The 23,861-nt window shown below is 43.2% G+C and overlaps 1 protein-coding gene across 1 annotated transcript in view; it reads right to left on the reverse strand.

Annotated features, from left to right (window-relative positions):
• The window catches only part of LOC147625551 (phosphatidylinositol-3-phosphatase SAC1-like), a 34,643-nt gene extending 16,099 nt beyond the window's left edge, over window positions 1-18,544 (reverse strand). Inside the window, exons 1-10 of the mRNA XM_086817058.1 lie at window positions 17,136-18,544; window positions 16,639-16,843; window positions 16,295-16,460; window positions 15,951-16,176; window positions 15,746-15,822; window positions 15,385-15,569; window positions 15,203-15,300; window positions 13,777-13,910; window positions 13,560-13,694; window positions 13,121-13,424 (exon numbers count right to left, since the gene is read on the reverse strand). Coding sequence (XP_086673184.1) covers window positions 13,121-13,424; window positions 13,560-13,694; window positions 13,777-13,910; window positions 15,203-15,300; window positions 15,385-15,569; window positions 15,746-15,822; window positions 15,951-16,176; window positions 16,295-16,460; window positions 16,639-16,843; window positions 17,136-17,243 — 1,638 coding nt within the window. The 5' untranslated portion in view covers window positions 17,244-18,544. The remainder of the gene's footprint in view (window positions 1-13,120; window positions 13,425-13,559; window positions 13,695-13,776; window positions 13,911-15,202; window positions 15,301-15,384; window positions 15,570-15,745; window positions 15,823-15,950; window positions 16,177-16,294; window positions 16,461-16,638; window positions 16,844-17,135) is intronic.
• Between the last annotated feature and the right edge of the window lie 5,317 nt (window positions 18,545-23,861).

A 23,861-nucleotide genomic window follows, 5' to 3' on the forward strand; every position in this document is an offset into this window, starting at 1 on the left:
TTCTTTGGATACAGGTTCCCTCAAACTTTCAGTTGACACTATGACAGACAAAGGGAAAGGCAAGCTCCCTGCCGAAGAGAGTTCCTCTTCTACTCGCAGACAGCATATAGAGGTGACAGGTGCCCAGGTGTCAGCCTCTGCTCGGATGGAGCCAGTAGTACAGCCAGCCTTGTTAGAGGAAGAACAGGAACAAGAGGATTTATTTCATGCGCAGCTCCTGAGCATGGTTGGTACCTTTGAACAGTTGGTGAAGAATCCCAGGATGAAGAGGTATTTGCAGTCAAGGACAGGGGATTCCCAGGCTGAATCATCTCAGCATGCAGTTGAGAGGACACATGAACAAATGCCAAGGATGCCACAGCATGTACAGCAGACACCAGTAGTGGCAGCTGATACAGTGCAGCATGTTACACAGGCACAGGTACATGTATTTAATGGTCAGGAAAGTAATGTGCAAAGGGTCATGCCGACCATTCCTCCATTCGTTGCTTTCCAGCCTGGCTATTTTGGTGGTGGGTCTGTTTTCCAGGCCATGGCTAGACCGCCCACACTTTTGCCAGGATTGATGTCAAGAGGGTCACCAGGAATGATGCCTATGGAAGCTGTGAACCTTTGTGGATCACAGAGTTAAAAATTTGAAGCTGCCTGCACTCTTTTCTCAAATGTATTCTCATGGAAACCTGTGATGCTTTTAATACAGAAGACGAGCAGTTCGAAGAGGAGAAGGAGCTTCTTATCAAGGAATTAGAAGGCTTGACTAACCAGTAAAGAACTGCTGCAGGATGTCCTTGAAAATCTTTATTTGGTGAAATGCCATTAAATGTTCTTGCAGCCTTTCCTTATTTAATGAAATGAGATTAAATGCATATAGGTGTGCAGCCTGGATTTCAAACTTATTTTAGTCCACCTTTGGGGCCCGTAGCACCTGTCAGTGTGGCTGAATTTTCTCAACCTAGTGGACAAAGAGCAGTAAGGACTGATGCAGAAAAGGTGCAAAAGGATTACAAAGAAGGAGGTCAAGCAGTAAAGTTTGAGACTTTCAGTGGGATGCAGGACAAATTGAAAGCGCTGACTTTTATTCAGCAGTTTGATGCAGCATACACTGGGGGTAACTTTACAGAGTCTTCTAAGGTGCGGAAGGCTGCTACTTTCTTGAAAGGTAATGCATTGCAGTGGTGGACCTCACTGTTGATGCAAGGACAAGCACCTGCTACATGGGTTCAGTTTAAGCAGCAGTTCTCTTTTGCATGGCTTACAAATACTTTTGAAGTGGATGTTATGACAGCATGGCACAAACTTGATGCAGCCAACTGTGTAATTTGGAAGAATATAATAAGAAGTTTTGGGATGCACTCTTGCCAGTAACTTCCTACAGGACAGTGCCGTTGTCAGAGCAAATAGAGAAGTATTGCTGTGGTTTGCCCAAAGAAATCAGGGATTATTGCATTAAGACCAATGTTTCTAATATGACTCAGCTCATTGAAAATGCAAACATGGCTAATGCATTGCTACAGGGAGGTTCACGTGGCTTTAAGAGCACAGTGAACAAGGAACCTCAGGGCAAACAGGAACCACTTGTGAAGAGGGATTTCCCACCTAGACCATTCTATAGAAAGAAGCCATTTGAGAAGAAGACTTGGCAATCACAACCTCAGAAAAGTGTTGGTCAAGGCAAAGGACAGAAGAGGCCACTATATGGCAAGTCATTTGAAGAGAGAAAGGCATTGATGCAAGCTGGGAAATGTTTCATCTGTGAACAGAAAGGGCATATGGCTGCAAAATGCCCACAACAGCCAGCAAAAGATGCCGAGGATAAAGAAGGGCCACCCAAGAAGAAGACAATGCCGAGTGCAGGATTGGTACCTGACATGGTTGGTGACCAGCCATGTGATAATGCTACAGAATTGTGCAGAGCATGGGGTAAAATCAGAGATGCTACAGTGCTGATTTTCTTTGACCCTGGTGCTCGAGCCAACTTTATTTCACCGGCATTGGCAGCCAAGTTGGGAATTCGTGCTGAAGAGATGGGACCAGTTGGACAGGCTGATTTGGCATGCCCTGGGCATTCAGTTCCTGTCACTCCTATATTTGGCAAACTTCGCATGCATATACAGAGTTATGTGGACACAGAGGAGTTTCTTATCATGCCCTTGGAAGGATGTGATGTCTTGTTGGGAATTCCATGGTGTCATAGGAAACATGCAGTGTTGGATGCTTTCAACAGGAAAATCACAATTGTACATAGGGACAAGACCCATGTTCTGGATGTGAAGCTGAAAGGAGAGTCTGTCCCAGTTATTTCTGCTTCTGCTATAACTTCAGTAATGAAAAATCATCTTTCTGCGTACTTGGTTTTTGCAAAGCAAGTGAATGAAGTTGAAACTGATTTGTCTACACTAGACGAAGGTAGAAAAGCTTTCTTGGATACGTTCAGAGACTGCTTTTCAGAGTCTTTACCAAGAGAGTTACCTCCTGAGAGGCCAGAGGATCATGCCATAGATCTTATTCCAGGGTCTAGTCCGCCCAATAGGCCACCATACAGGGTTAGTGCAGCCCAGCAGAAAGAGATTATGACACAAGTTAATGAGCTGTTAGAGAAGGGACTAATTCAGCCCAGTAGTTCCCCGTTTTGTTCACCTGTGTTACTAGTACAGAAGAAAGACGGTTCATGGTGAATGTGTATTGACTACAGAGCCTTGAACAAGAACACGATCAAGAATAGATTTCCGATTCCGCGCATAGATGATATTCTTGATCGTTTGCAAGGAGCAGAAATGTTTAGCAGGATAGATTTGAAGAGTGGGTACCATCAGATTAGAATCAGACCCGAGGATGTGCACAAGACCGCATTTCGCACTACATTTGGTCTCTATGAGTTCTTAGTCATGCCTTTTGGATTGACAAATGCTCCTGCCACATTTAACAGAATGATGGATAGAATTTTCCGTCCTTACAGAAGCTTTGTGGGCACATTCTTTGATGACATGATTGTCTATTCAAAGAGTGAAGAGGAGCACAGAGACCATCTGATAGCAGTCTTTAATGAGCTGAAACACAACAGATTGCTCATTAATGGCAAGAAGAGTGAATTCTTTTTGAAAGAAATTCACTTCCTTGGGCACATTGTATCAAAGGATGGTGTCACAATGGATCCTGCTAAGATTGAAGCAATCGTTTCATGGCCAGATTTACAGACTGTGCATGATGTTCGCAGTTTTCTTGGCCTATGCTCTTACTACCGCAGATTTGTAAGGCATTTTGCAGAGATTGCTTCACCGTTACATGCGCTTGAAAAGAAGGCCATTAAATGGCAATGGACAGATAAAGAGAAATCAGCATTTAGATGCCTGAAACAGAAAATGACTACAGATCCTGTGTTGACATTGCCAGATTTGTCTAAGTCATTTGTTGTGCAGTGTGATGCATGTGGGAACAGCATTGGTGCTGTCTTGATGCAGAATGGCCGAGTCGTGGCATATGAGAGTAGAATACTCTCTGACACTGAGAAGAACTATCAGATTTATGAGAAAGAGCTGCTAGCTGTGATCCATGCACTTACTAGTTGGAAACACTATTTGCTTGGTGCTGATTTTGTTGTGCAAACGGATCATCAGACGCTCAGATACTTTCTCACACAGGCAAAGTTATCAGAGAAACACATGCGCTGGGCAAATGGGGAATCTTGTGATCGTCCTGTGTCATCCGTTTGCATGTGGACTTGCAATCAAGGTCGCTTGCTTCTTTCAAGAGGGGGGTATGTCACCAGGAGGTGAAACTTTTTGCAGTTGTTTTCCTTATTTACATTTCTTTATAAATATATATATTTTTCTTTTCTTTCTCTTTGGTTGCTGTTGCTTTCCCCCAGGATCTCTTGGAAGGGCTTGGGCCATTGCAATGTCAGAATGGGTCAGCCAGTGGGACTTTGGACCAATGGTTGGCTAAGCCTGAGAACTGCACTGAAAGATGATTGACAGTGTCCAGGACATGGGCACTGAAAGATGATTGACAGTGTCCAGGACATGGGCACTGAAAGATGAATGACAGTGTCCAGGACATGGCCACTGAATGAGGGTATAGGCCAGTTTACATTAGTAAGTGGCCGCCATCGAAATGTGAATGTATCTTGAATTCTACCTGTTGAAATCTCAGTTGTGGTAAGCTTTACAAGTTTTGAAAATTGGGCATTTTTCTCTGTGAAAATTTTCTGGCAGATACAGGCAGATTTTCTTGCAAAGAAATCTCTACAGGTTTTTTGCAAGGTTTTGGGTGCAGTAATTTTGGGCATTTTTTTGGGCATTTTGGCACTGTGTAAGCCATTTTTGCTGCTCTACTCAGTCAATGGTGCATTGTGTTGCACATTCAGAGGATTGAGAGTGCAAGCATATTTGGGTTAGCTGTATTCAGTGGAGTACAGTTGCTTTCAGGGTTCTTGCTATTGGGTTTTTTGATACACAGGTACAACATTGTGCATTGGCATAATGGCAAATCAACAGCAGAGTGATGTATTCACGTATTTGTCTAAGGAAGACAAGTTGGACGGCATGAACTACTCCTTGTGGAGTTTTATGCTGAGAAATGTGCTCGTGGCAAAAGGTCTTTGGGATTTTGTTAGTGGTGATGAACCACGTCCAGGTCCAATGGCTCCAGAGACTCCTCCCCAAGGGGGTGCTCGTGGACGAGGACAACAGGTACAGGCACCAGGTCAGCCATTGCCTGTTCAAAGAACAAATGCTCAGAAGACATGGGATGCCAGAGATGCACAAGCCTTGTCACTCATTGCATTGTCACTACAGAGGTCTATTATACCTCATATTCGTTCAGCTGGCTCTTCACGGAATGCATGGGTGACTTAGGAGCAGATGTATGCTGCTCGTCATGAGGCTCGGATCTTGTTTTTGAAAAGAGAGCTGGAAAATCAGAAAATGCATGAAGGAGATGATATGTCTAGCCACTTAAACAAGCTGCAGGATTTGAGAGAGCAACTCATCAATGTGGATGAGATTATTCCTGAGACACAGCTTGTGTCCACCATCTTGAACTCTTTGCCAAGATCTTACTTGGCTTTTCATACCTCTTTGAACCTCAGCATGAGGAATGCTGTTGAACCCCTTAAGTATCAGGAACTCGTTGCTCTCTTGCTACAAGAAGAGCAAATCAGGAAGAATATGAATATGAACACAAGTGCTGAACAAGCATTTACTACAGGTCAAAAAGAGAAAGGCAAATCTCAGCCAAAGAGTTCAAATCAGAATTCAGGTGACGGTGGTTCATCTTAGGATACCAAGAAAGGTGATGGACAGTCCAAGAAGAAGGGCAAATGCCATTACTGTAAGAAGCCAAGTCACTACATCACAGAGTGTAGAAAGAGGATTGCCAAAGAGAAGGCAAAGGAATCTGGGATGTCTGTAAATGATGCCTCTAAAGCTCCTCCAGAGACTGCTTCTTTTGTTGAGGACAGGGATTACTGTTTCTATACATGCAGCTATGATGCCTCTTGGTCCTCACAAGCACTCAGTATGACAGAGCATGCATATACTTGGTATTTTGATAGTGGTGCTTCAAAGCATATCACATCTCGCAGGGATTTGTTTTGTCATGTAGGCCCTGCCCCTGTTGGCAAAACTGTTCAGTGTGCCAATAATGCTTCATATCCAGTTCGTGGCATTGGGGAGATTCAGCTCACAGCCATTGATGGCTCTTTTCTTCGCCTTACAGATGCCTTATATGTACCAGGGATAAAGAAGAATTTGTTGTCCATTTCTTCTTTAGCACACTGTGGTATGCAAGTCCACTTTGATGATGACAAATACATGGTCAGAGACAAAGCTAATGCTTTGACCTTGATGCTTACTGGTACATTATGTCATGGACTTTATCAGTTGGATGCATTTCAGCCAGTGGATCAGTCTGCTTATAATGCATTCACTCTTACTCCAGCTATGGTTGATGCGGAGTTATGGCATGCTCGCATGGGGCATGTAAATTTTGGTAGTCTTATGCTTATGCAGCGACATAACATGTTTACAGACCTACCTCTTATGGAGAAGCCTCCAGATCACATTTGTGAAGGATGTATTTTGGGAAAAATGCATCGGTTTTCCTTCCCACGTGATCAGGCTCTACGAGCAACTGCAAAGTTGCAGCTTATATATAGTGATCTTTGTGGTCCCATGCAGACGAAGTCATTAGGAGGTTGCTTCTATTTTGCTACATTTATTGATGACTTCTCTCGTATATGCTGGGTCTATCCGTTGACACAGAAATCACAGGTATATGATGCATTTTTGGCCTTTGTAGCACTTGCTGAAACAGAGTCAGAATGTAAGGTCAAGACTCTCCGTTCTGACCGAGGGGGGGAATATAGGAAGAATCGGTCACTCATGGAGATGGCCAGATGTATGCTAAAGGCAAAGAAGCTACCACATATCTTTTGGGTGGAAGCTGTCATGTGTGCTTGTCATATTTTGAATCGATGTCCCACAAAGGCATTGGTTTCCATTACTCCTTTTGAGGCTTGGCATGGCCACAAGCCTTCGGTATCACATTTTCGTACTTTTGGGTGTCTTGCATATGCACACATACCCAAAGAGTTGAGGAGGAAGTTGGATGATAAAGCCACAAAATGCATTTTTGTTGGGTATAGCCGTGAGAGCAAGGGCTACCGGTTATATGACCCACTATCCAGGAGGATATTCACTAGTCGGGATGTAATTTTTGATGAAAAATCAGAAATATCCATGGCTGGTTATGATGCAAATCAGGCTGAAAATGATGTGTTTGAAGGTCTACTACCTATGGAGTTTCATTCCACAGTTGGTGATCCAACTCATGAGGGTACAGGACAACCAGTAAATCATGAAGGTGGTGCAGAAATTCAGCAGCAAATTGAGCCAGAAGCTGAACCAAATATGGGGCAGCAGGCACCACAGGTCAGACATATACCTAGATGGTATTTGAGGACATTACAGGACAGCCATCTAGAGGGTCCTCTTGCTGGTCGTACTCGTAGGGAGACAAGGACCAATGAACATGCACACATCATGGATTTGAATATGGTGATGGCAGCCAGTTTACAGGATGATGATGAGCCTGATTCATTTGTGGATGCACGAGACAATGTGCATTGGAACAAAGCCATGCAGGATGAGCTTGATTCTATTAAAAGGAATCAAACATGGGATTTGGTTGATCTACCCAAAGGCAAGATAGCCATTGGAACTAAGTGGGTCTATAAGTTGAAAAGACATGCAGATGGATCCATTGACAGGTACAAAGCCCGTCTAGTTGCAAAGGGCTATTCACAGAAGAAGGGCATTGATTATGAGGAGACATTTGCTCCTACATCCCGTATGTCGACACTTAGGTGTGGCTGCACATCGTGGTTGGGTTGTTCACCAGTTGGACATCAAGACTGCTTTCCTACATGGGAACCTCGAGGAGGAAGTTTATGTATATCAGCCCATAGGTTTTGCAGAACATGGTCATGAAGGGAAAGTATGCAGGCTGAAAAAGGCCTTGTATGGTTTGAAACAAGCTCCAAGAGCTTGGTATGCAAAGATAGATGCTTTCCTACTCACTCAAGGATTTGTGAACAGTCCATCAGAAGCCACTTTGTATGTAAAGAAAGAAGAGAAAGATCTGCTGGTCATCAGTCTTTATGTAGATGATCTCTTGCTCATGGGATCAAATGATGACAAAATTGCAGCTTTTAAAGCGATACTGCAACAGACATTTGACATGTCTGATTTGGGGCTCGTACACTACTATTTGGGCATACAGTTTGTGCAGGATAACAGAGGCATTGGGTTGTCGCAATCTCGGTATGTTGCTAAACTTCTGGAGAAGTTTAAATTTCAGGATTGCAAGCCTATAAGCACTCCTATGGAGCCTGGGATGAAACTGTCACTACAAGATGACAGTATTTCTTTTGATGCCACTACATATGCTCAGGCTGTTGGGTGCCTTATTTATTTGTGTACTACACGGCCAGATATTCAGTATGCCGTATCTCAGTTGAGCAGATTCATGCACAGCCCGCGACTGTCACATTGGCAAGCTGTGAAGCGTGTATTCCGGTATTTGCAGGGTACCTTGTCTCTTGGATTGCTTTATCCTGAGGGGGGTGACATGCAGTTATACGCTTACAATGATTCAAATTGGGCTGGTGATTTTGATACCAGACATTCCACTAGTGGAAATTATTTCTTTCTTGGCTCTTCATGCATTTCTTGGCTAAGCAAGAAACAAACCACAGTGGCCACTTCGTCTTGTGAGGCAGAGTGCAGAGCAACCTACACTACTACTGTTGAGTGTGTTTGGCTGCGTCTCATGACTAATATGGATATTTCAGTCGAGGAGCCTACACCTATCTATACTAATAGTCAGAGTGCCATTGCTGTGGCCAGGAATCCTGTGTTTCATGCTCGCACGAAACACATTGAGATTCACTATCATTTTGTTCGGGAGAGACTCCAGGCAGGTGATATCAGTCTGATCTACTGTCCTATAGATCAAAATGTGGCAGACATCTTCACCAAGGCATTACCACGTCCGAAATTCGAAGCATTCCGCACTGCTTTGAATTTGTTTCCTTTTGGTGGATGATGTACAGTGATCACATATCACTCCAGGGGGTTTGTTGGGTTTTATGCTGTGTATGCACCCAAAGGAGTGCTAGTGATCATCAGTAGATTACTGGGGCACTTTTTACTTTAGTTAGTGGAGGTTTTTTTCCCCAGTTTAGCTTAGTTTCACTTATAACAGTTTATAAGTGTTTTGGTCCACCCGACCGGCACACTTTATGGCCGGACATGTGAACACATCTTTTAGGTCACTTCATTATGTGGCTATTGTACTTCACATGATCACAACTGAATACACAAAGAGTCGTGTTCTCTCTCTCTGCTCTCTACGTTTCTGTTTGCAGTACCTCCAAACCCTAACCCTAACTGCTGAAAGCCTTCGAAAATGAATGAAGTACATGAAAGGGAGTTAGAATCAAATTGCGGATGCCTTGAGTAGGATTGGTGAGATGAACCGATTGAGTTTCACAGAAATTGGGGCTGATTTATATAAGACTTTTAGGAGACTATGCAAGACCGATGGATATTTTGGTCGGTATTGGCCAAGAGGGGAGCTCCATTGAAAATAACCATAGCTCGGAGAATCTAACTCTTGATACAGGGGTAAGGCGTCAGTTACTTATTCAGAATGGATTACTATTCCGAAATGGTAAGGTTTGTGTACCAGATATGCCGGAGTTGAAGAAGAAGATCCTCATTGAATGTCCCAATACTCCATTGGCATTTCATCCGAGGCTATGATTTGGTTAAATGCTTTACTAGCCGAAGATGAAGGCATATGTTCATGACTATGTCGTGAAGAGTCCTCGGTCTCGAGTGAATAAGGCAACACCTTAAGGCTGGAGGATTGTTGCATCCTTTGGTAAATGGGGAAGTATTTCCATGGACTTCATTGTAGAAATACCTCGATTCAGTTGAGAACATGAAGTTATTTAGGTAGTTGTTGATTGACTAACCAAGATGGCTAGATTCTTACATACTAAGTCAACCACAAAGATGGCGCAAAAATTTGTTCAGCAGCTTTTCATACTTTTATCGATTGCCTTCTGATATTGTAAGTGATAGGGACTCCAAGTTTACTCGACATTTCTGGCAATGAGTTTTTTAGAAATTGGAGACTACATTGAGTATGAGTTCCTCTCATCATCCTCAATCTAATGGGCAAACAAAGAGGATGAATCAGATATGCTTCACGCATACTATACCTTTGGTCAAGTTTGCGTACAACAGTGCCAAGCATATGACTACCAGAAACAATCCATTTATGCTTATGTATGGGTATGAACCCCGATCCCCAATGACCTTACGACTTTGAGGGTTTGAAAGTAGATGCGGCTAGAGATTTTTCGCTTGACATGCAAGAGATACTTGCGCATGATAGAGAGACTATAAGGAGTGCTCAGGATGAGGATGATTTTACGCTGATAGGCAGCATTCAGCAAGAGTTTTCTTCGAGGGAATTCTGGTGTTTTTGAAGGTACCTAAGAGTTACAAGACCTTGAGGACAGGGAAGTATCTGAAACTATCCACTAGGTACAGTGGACCTTACACAGAATCCTGGTGAGGTTGCTTATAGACTTGAATTGCCTCCCCCAATGCAAGTTCATCCCATTTTTCATGTGAGTACACTCAAAAAGAAACTGGGTGGCAAGGATAACATTGTGTCACCTCAAGGACTTCTTGATGTTGAGGACTTGTCCTTTGTTCCACATGAGCCAGAGCTCATTGTTGATTTCAGGATGAGGAAGCTTCAAAATAAGTTGATTCCTGAATATAAGATTAGTGAGGACTCAACTTGGGAGATAGTTGCCAGTTTGAGGCATAGATTCCTGGACTTCGTTTCCAAGGACATAAATGGGCATGTATGTTACAACTTACATAGTTGATGCTAACCACAGGGTCAGCCAACCTAATCCCAGGGCTAGGGGAGCCTGGATTAGGAAAGCACGATAATTATAAGGGTCAAGGCTTATAATAACTTATAAGAATAATCCCATTAGCATAGCTTTTATTGGAAAATGCTATCTGAGTGAGGGTCATGTGTGCAGGGTATCATTGTCACCATTTAGTCCCTTCACCAGTCTTGATTGGTGTTTCACACACTGAATGGAGCCAAGGTGTGAACGGGGATTTTCCACAGAAGAAAGCTGAAGCATCTACTGGCAAAGTTTGGCCCGAAAGATGGCTACAAAGCATGAGTAGCATGGGATTTTATTCATCAAAGTGACTTATAACGTTTATAAGTTGGTGTGTTCACACATCATTAAAACAGGGCTAGACTTATTATTATTTTGGGCATGTATATGCAGAAGGAGGCACCTAGAGCAAACTTGGGCTACAAGCCTGGGAAAAGCACAATAGTTGATATTTTGGGCATATTCAACCACTTTTGGCAAAAAGGGGGAAAGCATAGCTATTTATGGCCTGGTCGACTTCTTTAAAAGCAGGAGGAAGGATGCACATGAGGGAAGGATGGTGGGCAGTAGTGGAAAAACGTTTTCCTTCTCCCGAGCGACTGGCCGAACAGCAACACCCTTCTCTTTCCTCTCCTAAGTGTAGGCCATACAGTTCAGCTACAGCCTGTTTCTTGATCCCTCTGAGCGCTGGCCGTACAGCAGCTTTCTCTCTCTTCCTCCAGAGCTTGCTGTACATTGTTTTCTCCCTCTACTGGCTGCGATTGAGGCAGGCCGTACAGTGGACGACTCTCTCATGGTCTTGGCCTTGTTATGGGCAGATCCAGGACAGTTTTGAGAGCTCCTCTGGGGCTGATTTGAGGCTCCGTTTTGGGGTTGTTTTAACGTGGAATTCGGGACTGTTTTTGGCTCCATACTGGGCTGTTTTATGGACTGTTTACGAGCTGATTCATGGGACTGTTTTGAGACAGTTTTGAGATGGCTTTTGGTGCTGAGTTTTATCTTGGCACTGGATAGTTATATCTTGGCAAGAGATTTGCCGATGCTTTATGGAAAATCCGGTGCTGTATGCACCTGCACCTTGGTTTATTGTAAAAGCTTCTCTGTCAATAAAGAAGTTCCTACAGGGGCCAGCCGTTCCAGCTCAATGCGGTGTTTTTGTATTGTTTATGGTTCTTCCACTGTGTTTTCGTGCTCTGAGTCTGGTATTGAAAGTGTTGGTCTATCGCTCCGGGTCCCTACTTCTAGTTACAATCATTGTATTGTTGTAGCCTTGTGCTATGATGGTCAGTACCTAGGCCATGAGAGTACCCACTCCTCCCAATCCTTACTGTTTCAAACAGTGTTATCGGTCCTTTGGGACGGGTCATGGTGGTATGGAACACCAAGGCCCCTCTTGGTTGGGTCTGTCTGAACGAGAGCCTTGGCCCCTATGCTGGGGGGTGATCCGACATTCTCGGATCTACGGTTTGGTGGTGCCGGCTGATCCTCTCCTCCACTGAGAATTTCAACGAGGTGGATGTGAGGATTATTGGTTTCCATGATCACCAGTGGCACACTAACCCTCCTCTGACCAAGGTGGCCCGCGACAAATCTTGGCGACTTTGGCTCTAGGAGACGCATGTCTAGTGGGAGTGACAGGACCCTTTCAGCCCAAAGAGCCCGACTACCGCCTTTTTTCATTACACGGTGATGATCCAGATGCATGAGATCGATGGCAGTAGCCCACTCGGCCTCCCACGGCATCTCTTCCCACTTCCTTGGAGATTTTTGGAAGTACCTGTGGGACAGCTATCAGCCAAGGAAGATCACGCGCCTTGCCGCCACCGTCACCGAGAACATCCCATGGAGTCGCGGCGGCACTACCTTTGGGACTATCCCAAAGCATGACAGGTTTGGCAGAGAATCCTTCGCCTCTACACAACGGTCCGATATGTGCCGCTTACCATCACATGGCCCCGCTCTTTCCTGAGAGGAGGCAGCTGGAAGACAGGCTCTCCGACTCTCTTATTGCAGGATTGATACAGTACCCACTCCAACTCTCTTCCGGTAGCAGGAGGACAGGCTCTCTGACTCTCTTCCTGCAGGATCATCAGCAGAGCCCTGGTCTCCAGGGACTAGTCAGAGATGGAGGATCATCAGCAGCATAGCTGCATGGCGTATTTGGCGGGCCATTGTACCAAGGCCATTGAGGGCACTCCCCCCCAGTCCAGACAGTGAGGCCGCCTTGTGCACATGGCACCGGGGCTCCTTTCCTTCCAATCAGGCCGGTGAGATCACTTGGCATCCATGGCCATCAGGGTTACCTTACCCCCCCCCCCCCCCCCCCCCCCCCCCCGCGCGGCCCCAGAGGTAGTTTCCTTCTGAGAGCTGCCAGCCATGGAGGGAACCACCCTCCCCGTTTTCTTTTGCCTCTCATGAAGGTTCTTAGCATGTACACTTAGCCTATGGCTGCTGTTTTTAACTAATGGAAGGATCTCTTTCCCAGAAAAAAAGACTTGCCAGTTGGCTGCATGCATGCCACAGGCACTTTTGAGTTAATTCTTAAGAAGATTTAAACACAGAAGGTGATGCATTTAAAACTTAAACACAGAAGATGATGCATTCAGAAAATAAACATCCAACCTTGTTGTGAGCAGCTGAGCCACCATACTGGATCGCAAGCACATCACCCATGTTTTCATACATCTCCATCAATGTAACTGCCAAGCCACTATCTGATGCAACTCGGGGTATACAGCACAAACCAAGCACATGCATCTGGCGGCCCAAAGCTGCTAGACCAAAAGCATATTGTGCCACATTTGTGCGGTCCAGGCAATCAATGCAATTCGATCTCAAAACTCCATGTTGGAACATACTTCTCACAGACTGTTGATTTCTAGCCTCATCACCGTCCTGCTGTGTCTCATGATGGTTTTCTACCTCACTAGAACAAAATCCAGTTAATTAATCAGGATTGTGGGCTAAGATAGGAACCAAGCACATTGATCAACCATAAACCAAAAAGAGAGCACCTAAAACAATGCACTCAATACATGACTAATGTCACAAGCATACCTACTTTGAAGCATCATTAATGCTCTGTAAATCAGTATCAGAGTTGGCTTCATTTGCTTTCCCACTGTAATAAAACCCTGTGAGATCTAGCACATCAAGTGCTATTGAGTCCAGGACTTCCAGCACATTGGCAGATTTGCTGCACAAGTCAGCCAATGGCCAGCTAATCAGAGCTATGCAAAGAGAGATTTGAAACAAAGCATGTCATGCAATAAACTCACCGCCTTGCAAACATGTGAAAATCCCACTGTATGAACTTTATGCGATTGGCCTTTGGTAGTATATGATTCAGATAAGCGACAGAACTCGCAAACTCCCTGCACAGGATTGTCTCCCGAGGTCTTTTCTCCACTGTCTGAATATTAAAACACCCAAATGTAATGTAAGCCTTGCCAAATGACATTCTCACAATAATGTGATTCGTTGGAAACAAACACATGGATATGGAAAGAGCAGCCTGTACTATATAGCACTTCATATGAAGCTACACAGCACCACCCGGCCATCCAGGTTCCCCCATCAGAGATGGATGGCCAATTTTACCCATCCAAGCCCTCATCTGCGCCACATAGACGGGCAATAAGGTGTAACTACCTTTGCCAAAACCAAGAAATGGCAAGCAAAGTACATGGCATCCAATTGGCTTGTGCAATCATCAAATAGAAATCAAGATAAAGAGTGAGTTACCGAATTGAACTTTGACAAAAAACAAAAAAAGTTTAAAGGTAATGATAGCTTTGCCCTTCTGAAAAGGAAAGAGGGAGCTCATGTCCAGAGACATGCTTAGCATATGTGCGTGATTGTATATGTATATAAATGCATGCAGGCATGCACACACAAAAACACACACACACACACACACACATACACCTATGATTATATACCTAGATGAATCCAGGAACATGCCCAAATTCACCTTTTAGAAACGTGCATGTTATATACTCATGGTAGTCAACCCACAAGACTATATAACTATCAACTCCATTATGCATAGTATGGACTAGATACTTCGACATCCCCACTAACATCATCAGTGCTCAATAGTGGGAGTAGAACTCTGTATCAAGATATGCTCTTACACACGCACTCCAGACACACACATAAGAGCATATATTCACACACAACCCTTCGTACTAAGTTTCTGTCAAACCTCCGGAGATGCAGGGCAGACTCAGCCGAATGAAGCCTAGCACTAAGGGAAGTAGCATAGAAAGAATTAGTACAGCAAATAAGTATATTCACACACACACCTATGATTATATATACGTACACAGATACGTGCACACACACACACACACACATAATCAGAAACATTCACACAGACATACATATGAGTACCATGTACACACACACACACATACATAAATATCCCAAAGACTGATGGCATGCCTTATCCAACAACATAAAACAACTCTTGAGCAATCACACATACTGAACTTTCCAAGATCCCCACATTTCTTTTTAAATAGCCATGTCACAAAGACTAACAGATACTCTTTGATGATGTAACAATAAAGCTAAGAGCAGGCCCAGAATTGCATTATGTTAAAGGAGCGCCATTCTCATAAGCCCTACGGCCCTAATTGGACATACTTAAAACATTTTGAACTTCAAAATTGAGTCTCCAAAAAATACTTGCTAAATTACCTTGACAAGATTCAAAACAATAATAGGGTTCCCATATCTAGCTGCAAGGTTGTGAAAATGTATTTTTGTCGCCTCATAAGTAGGGTCATTCTTGTGTACTGCAAAGAAAAATTGAACAACTCAGAAATTAAGAATGCCCTTAAGAGTATCAAGTTACTAGAAGACAATGTGGGATTACTTACAAACAATGTCTGGCTTTGGACTAAGTATTGACGTTTCTTGGGACCAAAAAAGAGGAATTGACCCTCGGTGTTGAACTATGGAGCTGATTTGTCCCAATTTTCCAAGAGGTTCTTCATGGACTAATTGTTCCGTCTCTACATCATTTGCCACTCTACCTTTGCCATTAATACCCCTTTTGAGATATCTAAAAACAGTGGAATGTGTGAATCAGACACAATTTATACATACAAGATGCTCAAACTGACCTATTGACGGACCCGCGAAGACACAAAGCAAAATACATAGAGAACACAAGAGACCCACACCTACCGACCGACACGCAAGACAGCCCACAACAAGTCTATAAGGAAGGCTGCTTACCTGGTGCCTGCAAAATGCCTGGAGCGCCTTGCAATGAGTGTCAGTGTAAAATTGGCATTTCCAAAACTCAACTTCACCTGCAGAAATTTGAAAATTCCAATCCTTTAAATCCATGTCATTAAGACAGGCCCACGCAAAGGTATGGCGAGAGAAGCAAATGCGTAATTATCAGTCCTCATGAGACCGAAACTTAATCCATAATCACCTGTCTGAAAAATCCATGGACAAGTGCCACTGTCCATAGTGAGCTTCTGAGTTGGCTATGGATCTCACGAGTGAGGAATGCATTCCAGACAAACATATCATCATAAGGCATTCTCTGTTGCTCGTCGCTTGCTTTGACATTCCTTTGCAAACACCACATGATTCGATACGTATAGCTGTAGAAGAAGTCCTTGGTGAGATCAATCGAAGTGAAGAGCCTCTTGTACCTGCCCCATTCCACATGGACATTTAGATTCGACACTTCCCACGTGGCCATTTAGATTTGACACTTTGTAACCATTCCACATGGACATTACTGTCAAACATTATTCATTTTTGTGGAACCTGTTTTCTGCCTTCAAATGTGTGAGGTCCGTCAGAACAGAAGGATGAGGCACTGTCAGCAACAGGCTTTCACCTATGCCATAGATAGCATGGCCACAGATGTTACCGACCAGTCTGCGTTTCGTGATGAGGATCATGTAGTAGGGTTCCAAAAATTTGATAAAGCCTGCATCCAAGCAAGAGCAAGAGTGAATTTTTAAGCTTGCTATGATCAAAATCATGGTCTCGAAGAGTCAAAAAAATCATCATAAGGCCTGAACGTGCAGTTAAATTTATCCATTGAGCAATTTATTAGAACGTTTTCCTGCTAACACGTCTCTTTTCAACGGAGAGCATGTACTGACCCACAATCCCATATGCCTTTGTTACAAAATTTACACCACCGCATGACCGGTTTCCCTCAGCTAATCTGTTCAAAAGATCATTGCAGTCCTGCCTAGTGTAGATTGCTGGGTCTTCATAAATGTTGAGCACAGTGGGTTCCGATCTATCAATCTTCAGAACTCTCCATCGAGACCGGCTCTTATCCCTACCTACTAGATAGAATCTCTGCAGAAAAGCAAGTCTCCCGTATCAAACCAATGACTTCAAACCAACCATCCATACAAAGCATTAAGACCCAATAAATAACTCAGACATAAATTGTTCCAAAATCATAACAACGCCCAAGATCACTATCGTAAAGATGCAATGTAACTCAAGCCATTGCGGTCAACCAGCCAATAACATTATAGCAAAGGAAACTGCTCCAAGTCCCAGTTACTAGAGTGCAAAACATCGAGATTAGAATTCAGTACCGAAAAAATGTCATTGGGAGTAATTATATTGTAGCTTTTTTTACCGCTCGGGTTTCGTAGACGGTGAATTTCTGTAGAGAGTAGCTGTTAGGCTCCAGGTCTGCATCACTCTCCACAACAGGTTTTGTGCTCTTTGGAGAACATCTACTCATGGCGACCGGTCCTGTGTGGATTTGGTCCAGTCGAAGTTTTTTAGCTGCTCCAAATGGGTGACTCAGCCGCACTATAATTGGTTCAGCTGAGGTGCAAATTGGTGACTTGGCTGCAAAAGGGCATCCCACCTGAGACTTTAACAGGCAAACTAGTTACTCTGCTGCAAATGGTGTGCTGTGTGGTTGGTACAGCTTGGAACAAGGTAAATGGGTAACCGACTCTGCGCTTGAGATGGCACCCAAAATGCACATTCAACAACAGTAGATTTGCAAAGCAATCCATACAAGGCCTGCAACTTTGAACTCACACAGAGTGCCCAAATGGGCACTCTGAGCATAGGTTAGAAGGGTAGGATCAGGAGGCCGGCCCTCAATGATTGATATTCGTGGGTTTCTAATCCAATGTGCCCAATTCAGCAGAAGGCAGCAATCTGCGTGAGGGTGTAAGGGAATGTGCAGGCATCAAGTACCGGGTGTCATTGGATTGCCCGTCCCCCCGCAAAGAAGAGCCATATGAGGTGCAGCAGGAGGTCATTGTGCCACATGAAAGGGGACTAAGGGGAGGAGCCGATGGAGGGAGGGAAGAAGAGGAAGAGAAACTGAGAAGAGGGAAAGGGGGAGTTTTGCATAGTTTTGTTGAAACGGGCTGAAACAGAGAAGTTTCGAGCGGCTGGATCTGTGTAGAAGAGGAAGCGGGCTTGCGTTGTGTGAAGGTCCCCCCACTCCCTCCTCTGTCTCTCTCTCTCTTCTGTTGTGTATACCGGTATGCTTTGTTAAGCGTGTACTCCTTCGACTGTGCCGCCCGCCCGGCCTGTCGTGGGTGAAATTTGAGGCCTAGCTTTCCTGCTTTCCTGTAGCCTACGGCTATGGCTATGGCTATGGCTATGGGCCGCCTTTTCTCTGCTTGGTGGCGTGGAGGTGCTGACTAACAATAGGGTTTTTTTGGCATTTCGCAAGGGGACCCTTTCTATATGGGCTCCGCAAAGCTAGGGGCAAAGAAGCAACAAAATGCACACAGCACCACCACCACCACACTGTAGTGAGAGAGAGGAGGGGGGCGGGGGAGAGAGAGAGAAAGAGGTACTAACGTCAGCAGCAGCAGCAGCACCACCACCACCACCACCACCACACTGTAGTGAGAGAGAGGAGGGGGGGGGGAGAGAGAGAGGTACTAACGTCGGTAGAATGCAACACGAGGGCATGACTTGAACTCAGGTGGATCAAGAGAGAGAGACGAGACGGAAAAAAGGCAATAATTGGGAGAGCCAAAATGAAAACTTTGGTTGACTGGCATGCCACCCGCCCGTCAGAAAGCCGCCCTTAAATCCCCAACGTCAGGATACGTGCCACCATGGCATGTGGTTACACGATTTGCCCACGTGGCATTCCTCGAATTCATTGCCCATGTCATCAAAGCTACATAGTACACACGACGCAATGACCAGACTACGCTCAGTCAGCAAATCACCTACGTGGAACCATCGGGGGAAGTACACCCGCAAACGCCAGTCGCGTACGTGGACATTGCCAGCATGGACAATGACTACAAGTAGTAGTTAGGGGGACGTAATGACGAGCCAACAGTGCGGAAGTACAAGAAGAGGCATGCTGGCACGATACACGGAGGCCGACCCCTCCTGCCACGCCACCGTCCACATTTTTTTTTCAAGAATTTATACATGCGCTACGAGTAGAATCCAGATGCTTTTTTTTTTGGGGGGGGGGGATGATTTTCGGTTAAGCCGATTCCCTCCACGTCATCATCCCCTTCACGCTATATTGAAAGCAAACAAGCCTCTCTCTCTCTCTCTCAACGTTTCCATCCCCCCACTTTACACAAGCAAGCAAAAAGCCTTTTTCCAAATCCAAGCTTTGAGCTCGGTCATTGCTGATGAGAAAAGCTCTCGCTTTTGAATTTGCTCAACCACGTTAGTAGGCCTCACCCATTGCCCTAACGCAAATGATTCTCAATCATTTTTTAAGAACTATAAAAACAAGCCCTTGTCCATTTCACCTTCCAAAGTGCAAAATTGTCCATACCAATGCATGCTTGAGTGTTAGTCTGTTTGCTTGCATGCTAAAGCCTTAGACATGTTCTTCCAAGGGAGATACATGCATGTTCTTTTATAAAGTTCCTCTTGGCACTAGTCAAACCATGGGAACCACAACTTTACACCCAACAAATTCTTGTGATTCAATTTATATGACAAGCAAACACACTAAAGAAATGACAACTATGGTGCACACTTGTGTGGTAGGTAGTCTTTTGTGATGACTAGTTGGGAACCCGTGCTTCTCACTTCTTTTGAGGCTTCCAAAATTAAAATTTACCCAAACCTCCTCCTCTTCTTCTCGAACCTCCAAATTCTTGCCACGTGGCAGCTTTGTGAAACTCTCCCTTAAGATAATATAGAGAAAAAAGTAATAGTTATCTCATGACACATATATATAGATATATTGTATAAACTTTTACGTTAAAGATGGTGAATAACAAATCTTTTGAATAATAACAAAATTATGATGCCCCTGAAAAGCTAGTACAAGACATGCAAGCTATAATGTACATATATGCAATCTATTTTTGTACATGCATGCAATCCCTTACATGCCTAATCATAAGATGTACCTAAAAAGATAAGTTCACACATGGTGTCCACACAAAGTAAATCATAGACAATGGCAAAGATTAAAGAGAGTGCAAGGGATTTCATGATAGCAGTCCAACCCCTTTTTTTTGGAATGAAGGAGTTGGGGGTGGTGGGGTGGTTCTAAGGTAATAATGTGAGAATCATAGAAAGGGGAATTGAAAAGAACATGACTCTAATTTGACTACTAAGAATTTCACTTCAACAAATTAAATAAAGAAGTAGCTTGAAGACTCTTTTATCTCCACTTTATACAAAATTTCCATGATTTTACCATGAATTAAAAACACAATGAGTGTTTTTGATCTGTATAAATGCATTTGGAGAAGCATATGGATAGCTTTAAATGGTGTTTAAGAAAGAGAGTAATAGGTCATTTTTTATTATGTAAATTATGTTTGTCATAATGGTTCAATCACAGGAAGAAAACTTGTTAGTTCGCAACAAGGATTATTTTATTGTGGACACCATCTAGATATAACACATTGATATCATACATTATGTTTATGGAGTTAAGACTTGAAGAACCCAATCGTGCGACATTTAGTTTGCATATAATATAACAAGATCTCCCAAAACCATGTTATGCCTATATTTCCCTCCCAAAAGCTATACTTTTTCCTATGCGAGGTTCAATGCACAAGCCCTTATATATATATAAGGAAACATGGACATGACACATGGCATAGCATGACATGATTTTGTTTCCAATCTAGTGGTCCAAGAATGGGAATCATAATAACGTGCTTAGAGTTGGGTGGTTGATTTGGGGTGACACAACATTCAACAATTTCATGTTTGTTGCATTTAGAAGAGTTTGGAGAAAATTTGTAGAGTTAGAGGAATATAAGGTTATAAGATATGTAAATAATAAAGTTTAGGGGGGTGTAATTTGAATATTCTCAAGGGTGATTTGCATGTGTAAGAAGGTTAGTGTAGAAAGGGTGGGTTAGAGCTTATGAGGTTAGTGTAAGGTTACAATGTAAGTTTACAATTTAAGATTATACAATTAGTGTAGGGTTAGTGTAAGGTTACAATGTAATTTGAATCTTCAAGGGTGATTTGCATGTGCAAGAATGTTAGTGTAGAAAGGGTGAGTTAGTGCTTATGATTTTAGTGTAAGGTTACAATGGAATTTTACAATTTAAGATTATACAATTAGTGTAGGATTAGTATTGGGATAGTGACAAAACCATATGAAAGAGATGCAAGAACCCCCCGCCCCCCCCCAACAATCACCTACCCCTTCCCTCACTATGCTCCTTGATGTTGCTATGATGTTACTCGTCTCTAATCTCTTCTAGGGCCACCCCCCCCCCTCTCTCTCTCTCTCTCTCTCTCTCTCTCTCTCTCTCATCCTTGCGTAGCTTGCAAAAGCCGTTGCAAACCTTCTCTCCTTCTCAACACAATAAGATAAACTCTTCTCTCCTTATTGTAGGGTCTCTCCTTTTGTAGACACAGGTTATCTCTTCTCTTCTCTCTCTCTCTCTCTCTCTCTCTCTCTCTCTCTCTCTCTCTCTCTCTCTCTTTGTGTTATGAGTTTGGTGCATGTAGGGTTGGGTGAAGGAATAGGCCAACAAGGAAACAAGCTAAGGTGAAGGTGAAGCTAGTTGAGTATTAGTAGTAGGGTGGAGAAGTACCATAACAGTGGGGCTAGCTAGAGCAAAGGCATAACAATAGTAGAGCACGGCTTGGTGGGGTGACTCTACGGCTTGGTGGGGTGGAGAGTCCACCCCACCAAGCCGTGCTCTACTATTGTCTTGCCTTTGCTCTAGCTAGCCCTACGAGAGAGAGAGAGAGAGAGAGAGAGAGAGAGAGAGAGAGAGAGAGAGAGAGAGAGAGAGGCCTATGTAAACCATGGGTGCTTCACTAGTACAACCATGTGATATGTACATCTATGCATGTGGCCTTTATACACACATTTCCATGTAGGACGGAAGATACATGTCATTATCTTTTATGGCATCATTCGATAGAATTTTTTTAATAGGAAATAAAATGCCATGCTACCTCATTGCTATATAGCTACAGGCTTTACTTTAGTCCACCCAGTGAATCACAAGGTTTGTATCTAAATATGTAGATAAGCCACTAGGTGTTCCATGACCTCTCTCCATTTCCATTGGTTCTTGGGTACCACTAGGTACTACATGTAGATCATGGATTAATGTGTTAGTATGCTTGGGTGAGTGTGATGTATGATGTAGGAGGTGGCAAGAATAGAATACTCCCTCTTGGGTGAAGGAAAAACCTTGGTTTATGACATAGGTTACTTGGTCTCTTTATGGACAAGAGGTAGATTATTTTCTAAAGTATTTAGATGCCTTGAAGCGTTCGAAGGGTTATGTGAACGTATATTCAATAAAGCATGAATGGTGCACCATTTTAAAATTTTACCAAATAATAATATTGGTGTCTTTGAAAGGTTAGAGTAGTGTCGTGAGTTGTAAATGGGTGAAAAATAATCTAGGATGGGTGAAAAAGGTGTAGATGAGTTGGATGGATAGAGGATGCATTTATGGAAGTCAAGGTGGTGGATGAGATCTAGAGAATTCCATTGGGGACTATAAAATGATGTAAAATGCCACGCATTGTGTGTGAGTTTAATGAAGGTTTTGTTATTATTATCTTGCTTATCACTTTGTGATTAGTGTTATCTATAATCATCTATAATCGTTATCTAATCATGGAGTTTAGGACTTGATTTGAGGCATCCTAGCTTGCCTATAAATTTAAGTAGGTAGTAGGGCATCCTAGGTTGGCTCATAGTAAGTGATTAGAATGATTATCTTTCATGGAGTTTAGGACTTGCTTTGAGCCAACCTAGCTTGCCTAAAAATGTAGGTTGGTAGTAGGGCCTCCTAGGTTGGCACATACTAAGTGATTAAAAGCACAAGACTAGGATTTTCTTCATGTTAGAATAAGTTTAGGGTTTAGGTATTATATTAAGAGAGAAAGAGCTTCTTGTGCAAGTTGCATTGAGAGAGAAGGGTTTCTTCTATCATAGAAAGAGCTTCTTATGTGACTCACATTGTGAAGAGCTTCTTGTGTGAGTTACATTGAGAGAGGGGTTTATTCTATCATAGAAAGAGCTTCTCATGAGAGTTACATTATGAAGAGAGAAGCATCATTATTGTAAAGTTTTTTTAGAAAAGAAAAAATCTCATTCAATAGCAAAGGGCAACCTGCCTCACAATATTTGATCTAGGTTACATTGTGCAAAAAAGGAGTAACTACATAATAGGGCTTCAAGTGCATTAAGCTTCTTGTGGAAACAACTCCATAATTCATAAAAGCTAGATTCAAAAAGAAGAAGAGTGGAACTTAAAACAATAGCTAGAGCATGATTATTATCATTCATTTGTATATCTCAACATGGGTGTCCCATGCGGTAACTTGACTTGCTCCTGCCATTGGTATGGAATAGAAGAAGGCACATCCCAACAACAATGCTACATGGGACAATAGGGCTTCAAGTGCATTAAGCTTCTTGTGGAAACAAGCTCCATAATTCATGGGACAATAGGGCTTCGAGTGCATTAAGCTTCTTGTGGAAACAAGCTCCATAATTCATCTTAGCCCTAGGGAAATAAAAGCTAGATTCAAAAAGAAGAAGAGTGGAACTTAAAACAACAACTAGAGCATGGCAAATAGTTATTATCGTTCATTTGTATATCTCAACATGGGTGTCCATGCAGTAACTTGACTTGCTTCTTCCATTGGTATGGAATAGAAGAACGCACATCCTAACAACAATGCTACAATACAAAAAACACACCACTAGTCCCAAACTTCTACAAGTCCAATAGCTACATTGTTATTCTTACTACACCTATTACAAAGCAATATTGCACCCCACAACACACATGTTGCAAGAAGCTCTTTGACTTCAACTCCAAAGTATTTCTTTGTAGCTTGGTGGCAATGTTATTACGGTCAGTCCACGTTATGCCCTTATCCATTTTTTAGGGTT

Source organism: Cibotium barometz, chromosome 23 (genome assembly GCF_041138505.1).
Source record: "Cibotium barometz isolate CiBa-2024 chromosome 23, ASM4113850v1, whole genome shotgun sequence".
NCBI classification, from domain to species: Eukaryota; Viridiplantae; Streptophyta; class Polypodiopsida; order Cyatheales; family Cibotiaceae; genus Cibotium; species Cibotium barometz.